At 41.8% G+C, this 21,977-nt stretch overlaps 1 protein-coding gene across 6 annotated transcripts in view; it reads right to left on the bottom strand.

The window, feature by feature from the left end:
• The window catches only part of stxbp1a (syntaxin binding protein 1a), a 133,794-nt gene that overhangs the window by 11,428 nt on the left and 100,389 nt on the right, over positions 1–21,977 (bottom strand). For all 6 annotated transcript variants that reach the window (XM_078550279.1, XM_078550278.1, XM_078550281.1 and 3 more), the window contains 11 exons: positions 20,530–20,608; positions 19,762–19,865; positions 16,257–16,405; positions 13,904–13,988; positions 10,976–11,106; positions 9,365–9,472; positions 7,213–7,273; positions 3,731–3,796; positions 3,463–3,543; positions 1,896–2,034; positions 737–846 (listed from right to left, as the gene is read on the bottom strand). In XM_078550279.1, coding sequence (XP_078406405.1) covers positions 737–846; positions 1,896–2,034; positions 3,463–3,543; positions 3,731–3,796; positions 7,213–7,273; positions 9,365–9,472; positions 10,976–11,106; positions 13,904–13,988; positions 16,257–16,405; positions 19,762–19,865; positions 20,530–20,608 — 1,113 coding nt within the window. The remainder of the gene's footprint in view (positions 1–736; positions 847–1,895; positions 2,035–3,462; positions 3,544–3,730; positions 3,797–7,212; positions 7,274–9,364; positions 9,473–10,975; positions 11,107–13,903; positions 13,989–16,256; positions 16,406–19,761; positions 19,866–20,529; positions 20,609–21,977) is intronic.

Genomic DNA, 21,977 nt, shown 5'->3' on the forward strand with positions numbered 1-21,977 from the left:
CAGGCTGCATACTCTGGCACTGTCCTCAGAATCTAGGTCATTGGATTTCAAACCAACAATTAGAGTAAACCTGAAGGCTTCATTTAGTGCTACTGTGCTGTACACATAATTTTCACTGTAGCTGTTAGGTGTCATAGAATTAACTTGCTAATCATCTGCAGACAAAATAGCATTGGCCTACGAACCAATTCCTGGTTTACATCGAATTTTACAACACAAAAACAGGGCATTTGGCTGAACATGCTCCACATGAGCCTCCTCTCACTTTACTTCATCTCACTCTATCAATATGTCCTCCTCCTCCTTTCTCCCAGCCCCCATGTCCTTATCTAGCTTCTCATTTGTGCTACATCACCATTGCTAGGTTTGTGATCAAAGCACATGTGCTCTGTTATGTAGCTGCTCGCAATATCATGGTAACAATATGGAGCTCATGGCATTTGGAAAGAGAAAACTGACTTTCTAAGCAGGGGAAAGCTTCATAATAGTACATCCCTTATCACAGAACTAAATTCTGGTGGGACTTACATGCTGGTGTAATAAGGCTCATCATAAATACCTTTAATACTAAGCTTTCTCAAAGAACCCGACACAATCTAATCGTTCAGAAATAGTCTTGTAATTTTGAGGATTCAAAATCCTAGAAAAGTTGAAATGGGAGCGATAATTAAAATTGTTTCCAAGCTGGTTGTTCAGCACACAACTGGTGCGATGTTAATTAAACAGAATAACATACGTCTGTGATGATGGGGATTCCCAGGTGGGCCATGTTGTTAATAATCTCGCTGTCCTCGGGTGGGATCTGAGCGTGTTGAATCAGTTTGTTCAGATTCTCCTCAGTGATTCCTAATTTAGAACCAGAAAGAAAAGATAGGTTCAACTTGAAATTCTTATTCTTTAACAAAGAAAGTCCAGCATCATTGCTATGCTGATGTGCCTCTCCAAAAATCTCTCACATTTCAGATGGAACGTCGGATTAGCGTGGAAAGAGGGACGTATCCTTGTTCCCCTGATCGCCACTGTGAGTTGTGCCACAGAGGAGAGATACCAAGTAGAAACTATGTCCACCCAGGAAGGAAGCACAACCATTCCCAGGGCAAGCTTCAAAACAAATGAACAGAAGTCCCAAGAATAGTCCCCAGCCCATTACGTGACAAAGATATGTGGTATAGGGAAGCTTCTGAAAGGAGAGGAGGTAAAGTCAAAAAATAATTTGAGAACATCCTTTTGAGTGCCCAGATTTGTACATGCATGCAGAGCAACCAGCCACTGCAGGGCTGGTGCATTAGAATGGGGTTAGGCATTTGACTCATTGAGCCTGCTCTCCCACTATGTTAGCTAAGCCAGCCCTATCTTTTTCATTCCAATTCCATGCCTTTCCTCCATGTTCTTTAATGCTCTTACGTCCAGCAACCAGGCTTATATCACCCACATAGGCATTATATGAGTCCCGCACAGATGTATATGGCTCCATCTGATGTGAATGTAATAGGTGTGCTTCTCGCAGCTGTTATTGACTTTGTTATAACAAATACTTGGTTTGAAATAAAAACCCTTGGTTATTTCAATTTCTCAATCAACTTCTTTCCTCAACGCCATCACCTTTGGCCAGAAAGGTGACTGAACAAATTATGATACATCCTTCATTCCAACCTTGCCATTTTCTCCTGTGTTACCAGCGAGCTTGTTTACTCACTGCCAGCAGACCACGTCTGTCAATGGACGATAGGGCATCTCATCAAGTAACCTGGCAGAAACGCACACCATGTGTCGTTGACAGTGTTGAACATCGGGGTAGCACTTTGACTTTATCCTATGATGGAAACAGTGCTTGCTCAAGTGTTAAGGCTTCAGGCGCACAGGCTGCGTTTCTGATGTTAGCTTTTCTCACTCACCATTCTTAAGGAAGATGTAGAGAAGGATGATGCGGATTTTGTCGTAAGTAGAAACGTTGTTGTCCAGCAGTATGGGAACAATAGCTCGCATTGGATCCTTGATCTTCTCTCCCTCGGCGTCCGTACCCATGGCCAAATCCTTTCAAAAAATAACATTTGCAACATTTATTGAATGCCTCATTTTGCAAGCAATCTAATTGCTCAGATCCTGTAAACTACCTCAGGCTGTAATTGTTCTCTGAAAGTTTTTCCCACATGTCTGGTCACTTGTCAGATGTAAATTCTGCCTGAAGTGCAAAATTTGAGTGATGCATCAGCTGGACTGGACATAGGGTAACTAAATGGAAGAACAGGGCATAGAAGTGTGTACCTTGTGTTTTAGGCTGTGGTACTCAGCAGTAGACAATATTGCAGTGCACTTTTCAGTTTAGCTGCACAATTTAAGATGAGACTGTACTGAAAATAATTGCAGTGATGAAAATAGAAATTTAACATTGTTACTTTTGCAAGTTTAATTCTCACCACCAATATTCTTGTTAAAAATCAAACATAAAGGCTTGAGGTGCATTTCCCTCCTACCCATCACTATGGAGTCAGCACTGCTGTGTGATGGTCAGGTGGAAAGGGCTTGGTTTTGCCACCTTCTGTTGCTTGCTGCTATTCTCACAGTCTCTCTTCGCACATAAACAATGATTTGCGAAACAGTAAATCAGCATGAGCACCAGCAGCGTGGTCGTGTGAGAGTCGGGTGGTAGCAGGTTGGCAGCCTTTTTACATCTCCTCCGATTTTTACTTTCTCTTCAAGTCCAATGCCGACTTGCAATAATCTGTTTCACACTATTGCACAAAGTCAAGAGCTACCCTAGTTTGTTTAGGAGACGGGGTGTGAAAATTGGTGGGGTGGAAGGAGAGGAATAAGATGTGTGATTAGAATGTTAGTGGGGCAGACTGGAGGGCGTCACTGAGCCTAGTAATGCAGAACACTGGAATTTAAAATATTACAACTTAAAAATGCCTGTTGTATTTGGCTGCCTTGGCAATGTCAATATGACCCGAAAAACTTTAATGAAATTTATACTGCAGTGATAGTCCTGTGGGATATTTCATTATTTTAAAGGAATCTTAGAAATAATATAACTTCAGTTCTTCCTTTAAAGTAGAGTACTATTGGGCGCAGTGTAAAACCGGCGTTCTACCTGATCCTGAGGGTTTCCCACCTGGGGAGTTGATAAAATTGCCTCTGTTTTGTTGGTGAGCTGTGGGCATCAAACATTCTGTATTCAGGTTTAATCAAGGGAAGAATATCCCACAGGCTGACAGACAAAGGTCATTTAGGGAGAGGTGGGGTGGAGGCGGCATTGGGAAGAGGATACCAAGCGCAATGAGAAATGGTCATCAGTGACCCAAACGGTATTTTAGCAGAGCCCTGAGGAACACTCACTTTCATCTAAGAAATGTGAGGCTAGCAATTAAAGGTATCCTCATGTGTTAATGGGGCTGATGGAAAACACTGAATCACATTTTATTTAACATGGGTCTACAGTCCCCAATGGGTTTACCGTCTCACCTGTTCAACTCGGCACAGCTTATCCACAGTGCCCTGATAGTGCTTCATACAATCTTCAGCAAGATGAAGATGGGTGGAATACTGCAAAACAAAAACACCAATGTACCAACATCCTTGAAAGTAATGCACAAAAACAATTTTGGTTTATATTTATAGTGGTATTCCTTTGCACTATCGTGGATATAATTTTATTACAAGCCAGTGAGCTGTAAGGTGAGAAAACCCAGTCCAGTTATTCGATAAAGTTAATTTTTGAGACTGCCAATACCTTGCTTAGTTCCTTCTGATACTGGGGCATTTTCTTCAGCATCTGAGATAGATCCCTCATGGTTGTCTGTAATGAGGACAATATATAGTTACTTCTATTACACTGATCATGGATGGTGCAGATGTCACTGCTTCACAACTCAGCTGTTGTCAAGCTTAACAGACTTTCCTTTCCTCTTTCCATCCCACCCTGTTCAACACACAGAGCAAACTAAAATGTGTGTGTGTGTGTGTGTGTGTGTGGGTGCGTTTGTGTGGGTGCGTGTGTGTGAACGAGCCATGTGTATATAAATAATATTTGTACAGCTAGATTGATTGGCAGGAATGTTTGAAGATGAAACCAAAGTGGCCTTCTCAGCAAGATGTTTATAAAACTCAGATCAACCTGTTCTGGAGTCTAAATTCAAAGAAGCAGATGTGAGGCACACATACCTCAACTTACATATTTTTATATGTTTAACAGCTGGAGATTTGCTATACAGGCAGGCACTTCATTGTTTTTAATAGAGGAATGGATGATTGCCCTAAATGCGAGCTATATTGGCCCATACTCTAATGTACAGAATAAAAGGATCAGATCTGTCGTCATCTGCCTCCATCCCATTCTTATGTTTGCACTGACATCGATTCAGTTGATCTCAATGGTATCTGCTTTATAAAATAAAAACAGAAAGTGCTGGAAATACTCAGCAGGTTATGAAGAGAAACAGAGTTAACATTTCAGGCCCGTAACCCGTCATCAGAACTGGGAAAAGTTAGGAATGTAATAGGTTTTGAGTAAGGGTTAGGTGGAACAAGGAAAAGGAAGGTCTGCGATAGGATGGATGTAGTAATTATGATTTTATTTAGTGTGTAATGTACCTTTAAGAATAATACTTGTTAGGCAAGATCACATGATCTGTAGTAACCAATAGGAGTAGTGTGGGCTACCTCAGCAGTCAGTGTAGAGATAGAGTTGGAGTTGAAAGCACACGTATAGTTGCTGCTGAGTATGTTGTAAATAAACTTAACATTTCCACCCAAGAAGTGGCTGCAGATCAACTCTATCATTAATAGTACAACTCAGCCACCCTACAACAGTGGAAGACAGGAGAGATTGAATGACAGAAGAGTTAGTCTTCCAGGGCCAAAAGGAATAGGGATGGAGCAGATAAAGAAATAAAAGATATGCCTAGAGCAGGTTACAGGCCTTAACTACGTTAACTCTGTTTTTCTCCGCAGAAGCTGCCATAACCTGCTGAGTATTTCCAGTATTTTCTGTTTTTCTTTCAGATTTCCAGCATCCACAGTGATATGCTTTGCAATTAGTATCTGGCTGTGGAGGCCAAGTATATTTAAGAAGTAAATAGATAGATTTCTAGACTCTAAGGGTGTCAAGGGATATGGGGAGAGCGTAGGAGTACAGCGTTGAGATAGAGGATCAACAATGATCATATTGAATGGCGGAGCAGGCTCGAAGGGCCGAATGACCTACTCCTGCTCCTATTTTCTATGTTTCCTGATGTCACCGCGCCCCATTTCAATTTTCAGGTAGGCGTGGGCACAGCAAAATCAGCTGTGTGCCCGCCACCCTGTCAATGGTCAATTGAGACCATTGTCAGAGTCATTGCAGTAATTAATGGACCTGCCCATCCAACCTTAAGGTTGATGGGCAGGCCAGGAGCCCCGGCGGGCTTCAGAAAAAGCATGAAACCTCATCCACAGGCGGGATGAGATTTCATGTAGGTTTTAAAAATTTAATTAAAATTTTTTAAAAAGTTATGGACATGTCCCAGCTCATGTGACAGTGTCACATGAGGGGACATCAGGGATTATTTTTTTCTCTATTTTTAATATTTTTTATTGTAGAGCCAATCTCCTTGAGGCAGCACTTAGCCTCAGGGAGATGAGTGCACTCTTTCATGTGCATGCGCGAAAGAGCGCACTCTCGGGTTTAAGGGTTCCCCCCGCCCACACAGGGAGCGCACAGCACTCCCTGGCGGACATCACGCTGGGCAGGCCTTAAGTGGCCCGCTCACGTAAAATGGCGACGCGCCCCCACCGATTGGAGGCGTGCCTCTTGCGCGCCCGCACTTCAACTTCCCCCCCACCGACAGGGGAAAATCCTGCCCTATGTTTCTATTAGGTTTCTTTTTAGAGTTCCTGAATAAACAGAATAAAAGCTGCAGACTCACCAATACATTAGTCTGCAGCATTGGAGCACATACAGTGCTTGTTTCCATTTGAATGACATCAAAGTAGGCCGCGCCAAACACCCTTAAAAGCGTTTTTATTTTCCTCACCCCTGCCATGCTTTCTCTTTGCTGTTGTTAAAACTATCTTGAAGTGTTTTTACCCACAGGCGGGAGAGGCTTTGAGGATAAACTCAGTATAAAAGTCTAGCCAAGGAAATGAGGGAATAACCAGAAATTTCTAACAGGATACAATATTTTTCAGAGTCCCAATCATGACAGAATCTGAAAAGCAGCGTTAATATTTGAAGAGTGGGAGTGACTGGTGGGGCTCAGTGGCTTCCTGATTGTTGTTGGGACTTTTCAAATTGCCCCTGTTCGTGCCTTCCATCTATGTTCCACTGTGTTTTTTAAACTTACGAACAGAAAAAGATTTATTATTATTCAGATTTAAGTTCTCAATCACATCAATTATCTTGCACGATGCTACAAGATTCCCTCTGTACAGCAATCTGAGAATCAAATACTTGGTTCTATAAAGTCACTATGCACTTAAATTTCAACCTGCCTTTCATTCCATGTCATCTGGTGAAGCTGTGTGAAATTTCGTTAATCTGTTTTAGCTCACTCAATACGAAGAATGGAATAAAGGCTGGATGCTGGAAATCTGAAACTAAAACTAAAATGCTGGAAAAACTCAGCAGGTCTGGCAGCATCTGTGGAGAGAGAGACAGGGTTAACGTTTCGAGTCCGCATGACTCAAAGTCGAGTCTCTCTGAAGAAGAGTCACGCGGACTCGAAACGTTAACTCTGTCTTTCTCTCCACAGATGCCGCCAGACCTGCTGAGTTTTTCCAGCATTTTTTGTTTTTGTGATGAAGAATGGAAGCTATGTTTCCTTGATGGCTGAGGGGATAAATGACTTGCACAGTGTAGGATGGAGTCAGCTAGGCCAGGAGGCCCTATCTTTCAACCATTATCAGGCTGATCTCAGACAGTGCAGTAGATTTGGATGCTATGATTGACCCTGGTGTCTCTGAGCTAGTGAAAGAAAAGAATCAGCCAGGGTTCCCATTCTTGATCATTATCCATTGAATGTTGCTGGAAGCTTTAGCGCTGATGTTGGGTGAGGACAAGGTTTGATTTGGCAGTGTTCGCAAATGAAGGATAGCTGCTTTGACAAAGTGCCAGAGAGCTGCTGGCTTTATATCCCATTAAGGTTCCTTCATTTCAGTTCAGGAGGAAAAGAGAGGAAATTAGAAACAAAACAAACAGCAATCGACACACAGGGATTCAAAATAGTCTCCACAAACCTTCTCGCCAGTTGCCATTCTCTTGCTCGAGGAGAAGTCTTTCAAGGACCGTGTCACTTCCCTGGAGGGAAAAATCCTTGTTTAGCTGGATTTCAAAGGGATAGTCACACAATCTGATGAGTTGTTGTGCTTTACAGCAAATGGAATCTTTTAACCTCCTGTTGACCACCTGGTTCAGGGAACCATTTTTTGTTTAACACGCAAGCACTATTTGAACATCTGCTATCTAACCATTTGATTCCGAGGCATATTTAACATTATCCGTTCAAACCTGGATGCTGCCTTAAATAGTTTGGTTCCTAAGTTGGGCAGTTCTCTAATACGAATGTTCAGCACTCCAGCTGCCATCATGAGAAAGTCTCTTGGCCTTAACTACGCTTTATACAAAGCAGAGCCCATGAATCCAGGGCAATTATATAAACAAGAAACATATGAACAAGCAGCAGGAGTAGACCATTCAGCCCCTCGAGCCAGTACGCGTGATCTAAATTAATTCAACTGTCAGATCATAAGGATAAGTTCTGTAAGGCTGCAGTCCAAGAGTGAGGCCTCATCAAATGTATCCTGTGATTTTCCACTGTGGCTCTTTGTAGTGGATATGGCTTCAGAACAGACTCTATGGAGATCCACTGGGAGTGATAAACTCCAGATCCACCCAAATTTGATTATAATGTGTATTGAATGCAATTAAAAGGACAAACTGCACTGAAGTAGCAAAGATAACCAGCTCATGATTCCTAAATTAGTGTAGTCTGGAATAATTCAGATATTGGAAAACACAACACAAGGTAATTCAAATTAAATGCAGCTGCTGAATTCTCATGATGGATGCAGTACCTCGGAAGACTCGAAGATGTCACAGAAAAATAATAGCAATGAGGAGAAAACTGAATTTATAGTTAAGATTCGGTATAAGTAGAGTGGTGGAGTGAAATTCAACGTTTAAATTCTAATTTACTTGATCACTCACCCAAGCCTACTGCCCTCACAGGATGCCTGGGAGTCACAGCACTTACAGTCTGTGCTATCATGCATTATCAGCTGAAGAAATTATGTCTTCTGTAGTGAATGACTGCACAGTATGTCATAGTTTTCAAACTGAGGTACGTAGACCTTAACAGGTCCTCAGAATCAGCATTCCTTAGACAGCACCTTCCAAACCCACAAACACTATCATCTAGAAGGACAAGGGCAGCAGACAGATGGGAACACCACCACCTGGAAGTTCCCCACCAAGCCACTCACCATACCTGACTTGGAAATATATTGCCATTCCTTCACTGTCGCTGGGCCAAAATCCTGGAACTCCCTCCCTAACAGCACTGTGGGGTGTTCCTATAACACATGGACTGCAGCGGTTCAAGAAGGCTGCTCACCACCACCTTCTCAAGGGCAATTAGGGATGGGCAATAAATGCTGACCTAGCCAGCGACGCCCACATCCCATGAATGGATTTTTTTTTAAAATCTCAGGACATTTGCAAGGTTATTAAATGTTTTTCCAACAACAACAAGCCTTAACATGTCTATCTAGCTTTCACTTAAATGTATACTATATTCAATACTTCTGTTTTTGTGCATTTCTGTTATTTAAAAATGAATGCTCTTTTTGCAATGGAGTTTGGTTTTCTTCTAGTAGTTGACACAGTCTTTTAGAATTAAGACAGGGCTAATGACAGGTACGAATCAGTACTTGTAGAGGATTACCCTACACGGGAAAGTTTAAAGTTCACTGCTATAAATGAGCTTATCCTATAAACTATTGGTTTGGAGTGAAGCAAACTAACGTTTCAGTGCAAAGGTAACATCCCTCCCTCAAAGTTTTGTCAATTATGTGTGAACGTGTGAGCATATGCAAATCTTTCCGCCTGAATACATTTAAGAAAGAGTAAGTACCCTTTTTGCATTGATGGCCTCAAGACAGTAGAAGATCCTAATGTAGTGACTTCTATAGTGTTACTGAGAAGTTTAAAACTGCCTTCTGTGAGTATAATTATACATGAAAATATAATCATCTCAACTTCTCCAAATGTAGTTAGAAATGGCAGCGGACATTAATCAACAGTTTTTTTTTTCTCTCTTGGTCACTAAGCAATTCTCAAATGAGTGTTCTCCAACTGGTACAGAAATGCAGAACAAAGACTGGGACATACTGGGACACTTCCGCGATATGCTTGTGGCGCAGGGTAATCCAGAGATCGTCATCCTCATCCAGAAGGACCTCTTTGACCCGATTTTCTCCAATTCCGCTTGTTTCATACCTGAGGGGGTGGGAGGGGGGGGAATAAACAGATCATGTTAAATAGAAACTCAGATCTAATTAAATGACTCTTCAGATCCATTTTTGGAACCTAAATAGTTCATCCTGGGTCTACTTATTACTCTGGCCTCAGCGACCCTTCTTGAGTCTTTCTGAGCCACATGCTGTGCCTGGCCAAAATGCTTGGGCAAATAATCCGCTTACATGTCCTGAAAACACAAAAACAACCCAAACATCTCCCTTTGATGTGCAACATTTCTTCTCGTGCCTTGTGGGTAAGCTGCTGGTCTCCACTTCGTGCTCTCCAGATCACCAGGCAGCACTTTTCTCAGTGGGCACTCAGTGTGTGGTGGGTCATGACCAAGTCCGCATCCTACCACTGTGTGGGGCAGTACATTGGCCTCGGCACATACAAGACCACCTCCAACCGAATATTCTTTTTGTAACTTAATGGTGGCTTGTGAAAAGGTGAACTGCAAAACAACAATGGAGTATTCTGCACTTCATCAACTGTTGGGGCACTTACTTGATTTTATCGATGGGCATTTCTTTAATCTGAAAGCAATGTTTAAAAAAAAGACAGGCACAGCAACATTTCCATAACCTTGATTTTGACCACTTAGACTTCGACCTTTCAGATAAATACTTGGATGCCTCAGATGCCGTAGTGAAATATGCTGATGTGTGTAACATGGGCACCAGGATATAAAATGCAAGATGTAATGTGTCAAAAATAATGTTATGCAAATTAATTATGCAAAGCAAATCTGTTTGCTTGGAAAATATTAATGCATTGTCACGACTTTCATTGTCCTTTCAGCAGAACCTACCACAGCAAACGGGATAACTGAACAAGATTAATGATAGGAATTGGGCAGTGCAATAGTGGGTTTCGAATCCATGTCAGATTGGAATGAAAGCTCTTTCTTTACTTTGCCTTTTTTGCCTTTTGCTTGTTGATGTCCTTATATAAAATAGGTTTGAGTAATTTCAACCCAATTCTAAATGGATATGGATCCAGAGAACAAAAGTGAATGAAATTTGGTGATCTCATTCAATTCAAGATGACAGTGTGGAGATATTCAATCAGTACAATGGAGGTTGACCTTTGGATAAGGTTTTGGATAAAGTCTCCTTTGAAGGAGAGCGAGAAAGCTTTAGTCTGCATCTAGCCAGTGCTGCATCTGATCTAGATGGACTTAGTACTGACATTGGATGCTAAAGGTTGAAATGTATATTCCAGTAGCAGTGCAATCTTGATGAGCATAAATATGTACCTTCCACCAGCTGACTCTTAAAATAAAACATTCAATCCTTATGTGGCATGGACGATTACATGCTCATTAGATAAGAAAAATACAACCTGATCTAAGGCAGACATGCAGGAGTAGCCATTACCCCACGCTTGGTGTCATTTTTCTAAAAGTAATTGTTGAAATTATCTGAAAGGTCTGATCCAAACAATGATAAAGTACAAAGGCTATATGAAAAAGGAGCTTCTCACTTGTAAACATCATTTTCAACAGGCAGTAAGTCATAGGTCATGGCCTGGAAGGTCAATTCATGGAGTACAGGAGATACTGGGTCAAATCCACGGTCAACTATCAAGAGCTGTGAGCGAGCTTTGTCTGGACCCTGAAATCAGAGATTTCAATCATAAGAAGGAGACACAAGCTAGATAACCACAGGCTCATTGCATCTTATATAATGGTGATACAAGCTATTAACTTAAATACATCTTGGAAGAGTAGTCCTTCAATTCAACATACATTGACATGCTACCACTTCTGATCCAATAAATATTGAACACAGAAGACTTCAAGAAATTTCTTTTCCTACTCTATTTGAATCAGTCAGATCCTCTGAAGCAACTCGATTAGAGAAAAAAACGGTGGGCCAGGCTTCAGAGTTCCTGCAATCCCTAATGTTCGGAGTTGGGGGTATTATTGGGTGCCTTCTCCACCTGTTTTCCCTTCTACTCTCTGCAGAGATGAAAGCTTGTCTAGCGACCTGACTGAGATTATGAAAGTTACATGTTTGCAACTGAATGTATAAACATGCGTCCTGCTGCTTTTTGTATTGGTACTTCAGCAAGTAGGCCCTGACGTAATAATTACACAGTTTCAGAGCTTACTGCCTTGTAGCAACTGCTGTGTAATATGCCACACATTACCAATTAATACATGCATAAATAATCCAGATAGGTGTGCTTTTAGCAGAGCTGTATTATTGCTTCCCTGCTACTATGCCATTAACAATCCCGATTATTGAATACCACTAAGTTTTAAAAGATTTGCTGAAGTGTAAGCAACAGCTTTAATACAACTTCTAAACTACTACTTAATGGCCAGAATTTTCGGGTTGGCGTCCGGGGGCAGGGCCCCCTTCGCCAACATGTAAAATTACACGCGGTGACGTTGGGCGTGCATCCCTACGTCATCGCACGTCATTCAGATCTTCAGTTCGGCGGGCTTGCACCAGAGTCGGCTGCGCGCCCGCCAAACTGTCAAAGGCCTATTAAGGTCATTTAAGTATCAGTTTAAATAACTGACATAGCTGCCCATCCAACCTTAAATTTGGCGGGCAGGCAAAGAGCCCAGATGGCCTTCACATTTATCATGAAACCTCATCCACGGGCGGGATGAGGTTTCATAGAGGTTTTTAAACTTCAATAAAAATTGTTAATACAATTCATAGACATGTCCCAGCTCATGTGACACTGTCACATGAGGGGATATGTCTTAAAAATTTTTTTCTTTCTTTATTTAAATTTTAAAAAATCAACTGGCTGCCTCAGGAAGATTTCTGCGCTCATTCGCGCATACGAGAAAGAGCGCTGGCCCCAACTCAGCCTACTCCCCCTGCCCGCACAGGGGGTGCTCAGTGCTTCCGGGTGCACGTCACGCTGGACGGGCCTTAATTGGCCCCCCCATGTAAAATGGCAGCGCGCAGCCGATCACGGGCAGTGCCCGCTCCTGCCCAGCCCCACCCAGCGGAGAGAAAATTCTCCCCCAAAACTTCTGCAATGGAGACAAAAATTAAAGATCCATGCTCTACTGTAGTACAGGTCATATAAATGCTTTAACATTTTTATCCAGTAACTTCAATCTATCTGTAATAAATAACCTGTACAATTTGATATTTAATTCAAAAATATGCTCAATTTCTCTAGCTTTTAGAAGGAGTTGGTCTCTTATAGACAAACTTTGTTCACCTATCACTGTTAGGTTGAAATGATCAAGTACTTCAAATTAAATTATTTCCCTTCGATGCAGAACATTATCTATTCCATCGAATAAATAAGAACCAAAAATATAAGCAAGACATGCAAATCTTTGATAGAAAAGGTTCTGCAAATCGTTTCAAAATTCTTTGAAAGTTTTCGATCTAAAGATGCCCGTGTAAAGCTGCGTTAAGGCAAATGGTCCTCATGAGATTTGCTTATCTCCTCAATGAACTCTTCCAAAGCTTCTAAGGTGCTGATCTTCCTCTGTGGAGGCATTTTTTGTGGGTTTTTAGATTCACGTGTACTTTAGAAAATGAGTGGGAATGAAGTTCGCCAGCTAGGATCAGACTGCAACTATTGATCATTTTAAGTAAGTTTAGAGATGGCCTATGAAGTTAAACTATACCAAAAGGTTCAGGCCATGTGCCAATTTTACATCATGCTGCTTGAAGCATCATTTACAGTTCTTCATGATTCTGACATTAATGAAAAGCTGAGAACAATCATCACTGAACTGATTTATGATCTAAAAAGAAATAACTGACACATTCAAAAGGGAATTGTATAAATATTTGAAGCGCAAGATTTATAGGGCAGTGGGGAAAGAGCAGGGGAGTGGAATTAATTGAATAGCTGTAGCAGGCAGCACAGACATGATGGCTGAATGGCATCATTCAATGCTGCATCTTTCAAAGATTCTGTGGCACACCTCAATAGGCTAAAACAAATATCCAATGGGAGTAAGGACAACACACATGAATAAACCATCATTAAGAAAAGACTTTATGTAATTGCACTGAAAAGTGGTGCTAAGTTGCTAACTAGAGACCCAAAGCAAAACATTAACCTTATAGACTAGGACTTGCCATGGGAAGATGTGGAAGGGGGTATTTGCAACTGATTTTGTCTTACTGGTTTCCACTAAAGCATAAACAAGTTTTCTTTTAAAAAATGAAACCATTCTCAAGTAAATATATAACAATTTATCGGCTGACTAGATTGGAAATAGCTAAACAATAATGGAAAATAGAGTTTAATCAATAATGGAATTTTCTCATTTTGATAGAATAGGAGCCAGGATCCCTGTGCCGCTTTGCTCCAGTGGAAGAGGTCTATTCTCACCATATATTAAATCCACTGGGTATGACGGGTTAGTTATTAAAGCAGAACCATTTCTACCCATCTTGTTATGTGTGAAACACTTACTTCGCCCATAGTTGGATCATCAGCTTTGTATGCATCTAGTTTGTCTTGGACCAGCTGTGCAAGCATGGCATTTTCTTTATAATCCCTGGAAATGTAAAGGTACCGTATGACTGAAAAAATACCAACACAATTTAGGAACAGGTTTTCAATAAAGCTCATACTTTTCCTGTACGAAGAATGACCCCATCATGGAACATTGAAGTAACAGGGCTGTAGTTGGGAATTACACACCAAACATTTTACTAAATAGTAAATCTTTTAATGACTGTGCCTCCCTTTTGAGTAACAACATTTTCTCCAAACTTTGACACAAATTAGATTAGATTTTACAGATTAGGAGTGCTTCACAGATTGCAGAGCTTCGCACAACAGGAACTGAAGGCAGGAGTGTGGCTGTGTGCGTCAGCCCATATTAAAATGAACAGACCAAACATCATGCTGGGCACACTGACCTCCCTAGCTCTATTTCTGACTTGCCTGAAACTTTATGCCAGGGGCTCCAACTTGTGCAATCTACCAGATGACACACCTTTAGGGAAGATTCTGACTTTGGGCGATAGTGTAAATTGCGTGATAGTGAGTTGGCAGCCCATTTTAGATCTCTCCCGACTTATATTCCATTGGTGTCAATGGGAATGAAAACAGGGAGAAATGTAGCTGTGTGCTGATGAGCCATACAGACCAACAAGGTCCTGGCTGAATCTCTGATATGTGCTGTTAGCTGAACCCCTGTAAAGTTATAGTGTGGTGTTACAAATGGCTGTGGTGTCTTTCGGTGGGGTGGAAGCAACAAGAACGAAGGAAAATAAAACTTGATGTTGTGCAGGAAAACCCGAAACTGATATGGAAACACAGGGTTTAAAAAAAAATCAGTCTGAACACAGGATTCGGTTGAGAATCTTTTTGCCAATCTGAAAACATTTTCATTTCATTGGTGGCAGGAACCTTAAGCCATCTGCTTAAACACAAGCTGGTCATGTCCAGCTGGATTGTCCCGTCAGCCTGAAGTTAAGTTCACAGCTTGTTTGTAAAAAAAAAATTAAAATTGTGTTAATTTTTAAAAGCTATTGATGTTGTTGTTCCATTCCTTTTATTGTGATTTCCTGAGAAAGAAAAAATAGAAAACAAATGGAATCCAAAAAATCATGCCCAATGTTCTCACGATATGTAAGTAAAATCCTTTTCCTACTTTCACTGCATTGCATACCATTCCTTAGCCCTCTGGGCAACTGGAAAACATGGGAAGAATTTTCCCCCCATCGGGGGGGTTAGTGCAGGAGCAGGCGTGGGCAGGCGCGCCTCCAATCGGCACCCCCGATCGGGGACGTGCCGCCATTTTACGTGGGTGGGCCAATTAAGGCCCACCCAGCGTGACGTCCGCCAGGAAGTGCTATGCACTCCCTGTGCAGGCAGGGGGAGTATTTCCTCATGCTAAGTGCAGCCTCAGGGAGATCAGCTCAGAATTAAAACTTTGAAGGTAAATATTGAAAAAATTTCCCTAACATGTCCCCTCATGTGACACTGTCACAAGAGTTGGGACATGTCCATCACTTTAACTCAAACATTTATTAAATTTTTTAAAACCCTCATGAAACCTCATCCCGCCCGTGGATGAGGTTTCATGCTTTTTCTGAAGCCCGCCAGGGCTCCCAGCCTGCCCGCCAACCCTAAGTTTGGACAGGCAGGTCCATTAATTAGGTTAATGACTTTTTAAATGGCCTCAATAGGCCGTTGACAGGTCAGCTGATTCGGCTGCGCCTGAAAATGGAGATGACGTCGGGAGTTCTGCGTCGCCAAGCGGGGGTGTGTGTGTGTGCGTGTGTCACCCCTTCCTTACACAATTTAATTCAGCAACTTTCCACAACATAATTACGATTCAACTTCAGTGCATCAGGGCACAGCATACTGACTTACTGATGAATTGTAGCACTAGTTACATCCTTATGACACGAAAAAGCATGGAAAAAGAGAATAACATATCGGCTACTAAGGCTGCTCATTCTAGAGTGCATGTATAATCTGTCGTATCATGGACTCTACCCTAACAGATGTCCTGATGAAACTGTCTGTATAAATATTCACTGATATGGAAAGATAGCCATGCAAATCTCAAGAATATTTACTCATTCGCCTGATTCACCTGTCTCCTTCATTCAACCATGGCCCTCCAAAGAAAATATTCCATCACCTCCCTCCCTCCGGTTCCAGCACTATGGGCAATGCTATATCCATGGAGGGTCCCTTTTCCAGTGCTGTTCAGTGATCATCACAATACAATGGGACTACCCTCACTGTGGGAAGCAGCAGCCTTTTAGGAAAAAGGGTGGGCGCGTCTTTAAAAATGTGCTCTCACCCCCTGTATCTGACTGCAGGATACTCTTTCAATGTGGCACAGAGGGTTGCAATCTGCTCTGCTAATCGTTCCATGAGAGGGTTTCGCAACTGCGTCTTGTGAGGGCTGTAAAAGCTCTGGAATGCATCTGGTACATCCAGCGAGTAAACCTGAAACACAGAAAATAATCGTTCAGCTCCTTTTAGAAACTCACATCTTATAGATCAGGATACAACAATGTAGTTTATTCATGAAGAGTGGTCTGCTCTGTTTGACTATGAGAGGGCAGACTGATTACTAAACTATTATGTGTATGGTACTGCACAAGCGGTCTGGCCATTAAAAAGCTGCAGAATTTGTTGCTCCTGTGTGCTGCTGATCACCATCGACACCATAATCCTCAAAATGCCAGCTGAAACTAAGCATGTGCGTTTAGTCTGTTCTCTGAATGTACTGCTCATTCCGCTCCCTCTACAATCCATTTTCTATGTAAAATTCAGCCAAATGATTTGATCCAAACAGGTTTTTTTTTTAGCTGGCCATTTCATTTCCTGTACTATTTGTGTTTAGTTATAAACCTAAATTATTACAGGGCCAACCCATGCTAACGTAAGCCATTGTATAAAGAACGAAAAAGACTGCAGTGAACAGAATGCCATCTGTTCGTGACCACATGACAGGTTTCCCAGTCGAATTGTAAGAACCTACTGTTTGACAGATGGGCCACGCTATCCTTGGTGCATGGCTCTCATTGGTCATCTGGCTGTAATTACTGATATTTGCTGCAACTAACCACCACTGAGTCACTCAACAGAGAGACAGCCTTGCACTAAATTATACATGACATGGATTGTGAAAACAACTCAGCGGGGTTAGGAGCATTAAGAGATTGACGCGAATCTGCTAAATGCAGAGAGGCCAGTGCTGCAAGTTCATTTCTCAAACATTCCTGCCACATTGGGTCACATTTTTTCAATTAGATAACATCCACAGAAAAGTGGATGCAAGTAAATGGCAGTGCAGGATCAGTACAGAAAACACAGTAGAGTCACTCATATTTACTGCTAGGCTAGGGCTTGCATCCATCCAAAACTTGATGCACGCCCCGAGCAGACTGTCAAAGTCATTTGGCAGAATGCCTCATCGCCAGAACTTTCCAACAAGCACCAAGACGTAGCTTGGCTGGTGGTGAGAAAGGCCCTCCCCGTCAGATCCTTCCTACATGCCAGGAGTCTCACCCCCTCTGCACGATGCCCTCGAGGTGGCTGTGGTGGGGAAGAGACCGTTGTTCACCTCCTTGTGGATTGTGCCTTTGCAAAGAAAGTCTGGAGAGAGATGCAGTGGTTGCTGTCGAGGTTCATCCCGAGCAGTTCTGTGACACAGGACTCTGTGCTCTACGGGCTGTTCCCAGGGACACACACCGAGACAAACATCAACTGCAGCTGGAGGATCATCAACTCGGTGAAAGACGCGCTTTGGTCTGCCCGAAACTTGTTGGTCTTCCAGCACAAAGATTTGTCCCCGACCGATTGTTGCGGACTGGCACAATCCAAAGTCCAGGACTACGTGCTGAGGGACGCACTAAAGCTTGGGGCAGCTGCCGCAAAGGCGCAATGGGGAAGGGTCGCTGTCTAAGACCTTTCTACCACAGCGCACCGAGAGACTGGGAACTGTTTAGAGCCCCTCGGGCTGTACAGATCAAAATGAAAGGCTGTAAATGACTGTAATATTGTTTGTACTGATGCACCTGGTGATACATTTTGTAAAAGTTTAACCTGGATTGTACCCTTGTAATGTTGTTTTTGAAATGGTTTTGAATGTGATTGAAGATTTTTATGAATAAAGTATATTTTTACAAAAAAAAAAAAAAAAATCCATCCAAAACTTGATGCACGATCTTCAATAATTCCTCATAAAACTTTACTTAATAAGAAACCTCTTGCAACTTTCAGCAAGGCCAGTTGAGAGAGTGAGGTACATTTCTTCTTTAGAGACCTGGAGTTAATGTGGTCAATATTCACTGCAGGTAAATGCCTTCAAAATGGTGTTGTCTCCATTCTTAAAGGGGCCTACTGCCAGGTGCCCAAAGTGTCAGCCCGTTTCAGGTGATAGGTCCCTTTTAACATGGAAAAGAGGTGCTCTGATATAAATAGAGCCCTGATTGCTGTTTGAGATCAGAACTTGTCAGTGCCTGTGCTGTGTACACTCCGACCAGTTCCATAGGTGATGGTGCCAAAAAGCCCCACCAAAGATAAGTGTTGAATTATTTTTGTAGGCCATAGAGGAGCAGGAATGCTCCTCTGAGGCCCACAAAAATAATCTGGGCAATGTAACCTGCTGGCAGCCACCCCATGGCCCACGAGGGCTCTATTCAGGAAGCTGCATCACGACGCCTGACTGACCACCACCAACCCCCACCAAACCCCACCATAGTTTCCCTGCCACATTTAAAGGCGACATGGATGTTTCTTCATACAACTGACTGGAATGTGCCACCAGTCGCACACCCTAAAAGTCAAAATCAAAATCCAGGGATTGGAGAAGTCGCCCTAGAGCAGAAAAGATTAAGGAGAGACCTAACAGAGGTATTCAAAAATATGAGGGGTTTTGATAGAACAAGTAGGGAGAAGTTGTCTCTTCTGACAAGTGGGTTGGTAACAAGAGGTCACAGATTGAAAGTAATTGGGGAAAGAACTAGAAGGGAAATGACGAGAAATTTCTTCACGCAGAGGGTTGTTGAGATCTGAAACGCACAACTGGAAGTGTGGTGGAATCGAAATCCATAGCAACTTTCAAAAGGCAATTTGACACGTTCTTGGGCATGTCTAAGTTGCAGGTTTATGGAGGGAAAAGCTGGATTGTGGAACTAAATTGGACAGCTCTGTGAAAGAGCCAGGACAGGTACTATGAGTCGAATAGCCTCCCTCTGGTGCTGTACGATTCTAAGAGTCTTTGATTCCATAACACCAATGAGTTTTAAAAATAAGGAGGTTTCAAATATCAAAAGAATGACAGGAGTCAATAATACAAAGCAATAGGGAGAGAAGGTTCAGGCGCTTCAAACAAAACCCCCAAATTCCATGCAGTGGGGAGCAGAGGGAGAGAACAGCTAGAAAGAGTTATGAAGTGAGCCACGAAAACTTCATTTAAGATTTTTTTAAGTTGCATCTATATTTGATGCAGGACAGCTCTAATTTGTACTTTAGGATCCCGCCATTGCGAGAATGCACATTCCAGGAAGTACTTAGCAAGGTAGTACTTGATCCCTTTAGTTTGGTGAGTATCTTAACACAGATAAATGCCCTGGCAGCGATGTTACACCAATCAAACATCAGTCATGTGGCAAGAAAATAATTCTCTCCCTCACCTTCATCACATGTCCTGCTGTTGCTCTGAAAAGGAAATTCAAACCATTCCAAATATAGATAACTAACAAAGATCCTTGCATTTAAAAAAACTGCAACTTTGGAAAATCTCTCCAGCCTATCTTTCCCTCCCCTAGTGACTGTTGAATAAGCTGTCTTACCTGTGATTCATATGGAAGAAAGGCAATGTTGATCTCAGTAAGGGCTTTGATAACCTTTGATGTACGAGACTTTACCAGCTCATTAAACAATGGATCTGCACAAGCTGTGAAACGTAAAGGCAATGGTTTTTACTTTCCTCTTTTGAACAGGTAAGGTCTAGCAAGCGTAATATTTGCAAATAAAAGCAGATGACAAATGAGACTCGGAGTATTTGCACTCAACCTCCCACCTGCTGCTGTCTCTATTTTTAACATTTCTCCAGTGTTTCCCACAGAGACTGGCATTCCAATAAAAAAGGAAAGAAATATGTTCTATCAGGTACAACTTGTCCCTTAAAAAATATAAATTACATGGCTGCACTATTGTAGGATATCATTTAGAAATAAAAATTCAAATTTCTCACTAATGATCAAGTGATTGCTTCAGTGCTGTGAAATAATTACTTCACTGTACCATCTGTGAATCATGACCATTATTATGCAACAATATTATAACAGCAGTATATCAGTGACATTTTAGGACTAGTTGTAACCAAGCATTAAGACTGAGTCAATCTCCCATGACGTTGCACCAGGAAGCTATTCTTAGGACAGGTGTTCAGTGACAGCCTGAGGTAACTAGCATTTTAAAATACAAAGCACCTGTCTCTCTTTAGATGCTAGAGACTTATGACTAACTTCAATGTTGATATTATTGCCCTCAAAAATCCTAATGGGAACCATCTCACATAAGCAGAAACATGCCTCTTTGATCACCGGTATACTTACAGTCTGTGAAGAAGACGTGAGCTGCTCTGTACTTTGAGGAGGGAGCGTCCTTAAAATCACTGATCAGTGCACGCACAGACTAGAAAGACAAAATCTCAATGAAATAATGTTCATTTCAACAAGATGAACTACACTTCAGCAAAAAATCCTTTAACTAAATGGCTGTTGTACTATTTTTGCTGATCATTCTGATAAGCAGGTTATTTTTACATGTGTAGAGTTAGGAAGATAAAGTTATATTAAAGATGCAACTATGCTGCTATTCACTTCTGGCCTGTGGTAAGCTGAAGAATGAAGTGATATTCAAACAGTGCTGCATAATTCTCAGCCTGTTGATAGAATTTTTTTTCTCAACAACAATTATTTTGATTGACTGAAGTGAGACAACCTGAAGCAGACAGCAGTAGATGAGTTAACATATAAAGGTAAATTCTGATACATTTCCCACATCAGGTATAAGAATTGTACCATCAGCCATCAGGGTTTCCAATGAATAATCTTATTGTGTGCTTAGGTTTGACAAATTGAATTCCCAATGGTGACCGAGGTTTTGGTAGTTCTCATTCCCAAGAACACTGCAAGTCCCATTTATTCATATTTTCTCGTGTTTCCAAATTACCACTTTAATGAAAGGAAACTCTGTGAGCTACTCTATCCTCTGTAACATCACCCATCTCCACCCCTACCTCAGTCTATCTATGCTGGAAACCATTATCTTTGCCTTAATCACTTCATGCCACGAGCTCCCATTGTCCATCCTCCATAACCTTCAGCTCATTCAAAACTCCACTCTTGACCCATGCCATGTCCCATATAACTGTACCACGTGTCTTTGTCTGAACTATATTAACTCCCAGTCGCCCAAAATGAAAATGATCATTTTTTTAATATTTAAATTCCTTCATGGTCCCTCTCTTTCTGTAACCTCCTCCGGCATTACATCCTATCCAAACTCTCCATTTCTCTTACACCAGACACTTGTGTCCCCCTTTCTTTTGCTATGCCACAGGTGGCCCTGCCTCAGCTGCCACCGTTCCCTTCCTCAATCTCTTTGTATCTCCACCTCAAATACTCTCCGTCAGACTCACCTCCCTCAGCTTCTAATGTCTCATTCTTTGGCTCAACATCCTTTCTTCCTTAAGCTTCAGTGACGTATGGTTGGATATTTTTCAACATTAAAGGTGTTAAATAAATGTTGGTTGTTTTTGTTGCTGCTGTTATCCTTTACTTCGCAAGTCCCATTGATACATTTGATTCCACCTTCAGTTTATTTCATGAGTTTAGGAGAGTTTACATAACCAATATGATGTCAATGTGGCCTAACACCAGTGTTCTACCAGTTCGACATTACGAGGAACTTGGTATTCATCATATGATCTCATATCTCCAAAGGATTGTCTATGTTTGACCATGAGTGATTTGTAATCACTCAGAAACTAGCATTTCCA

Source organism: Cetorhinus maximus, chromosome 10 (genome assembly GCF_964194155.1).
Source record: "Cetorhinus maximus chromosome 10, sCetMax3.hap1.1, whole genome shotgun sequence".
Lineage (NCBI taxonomy): Eukaryota > Metazoa > Chordata > Chondrichthyes > Lamniformes > Cetorhinidae > Cetorhinus > Cetorhinus maximus.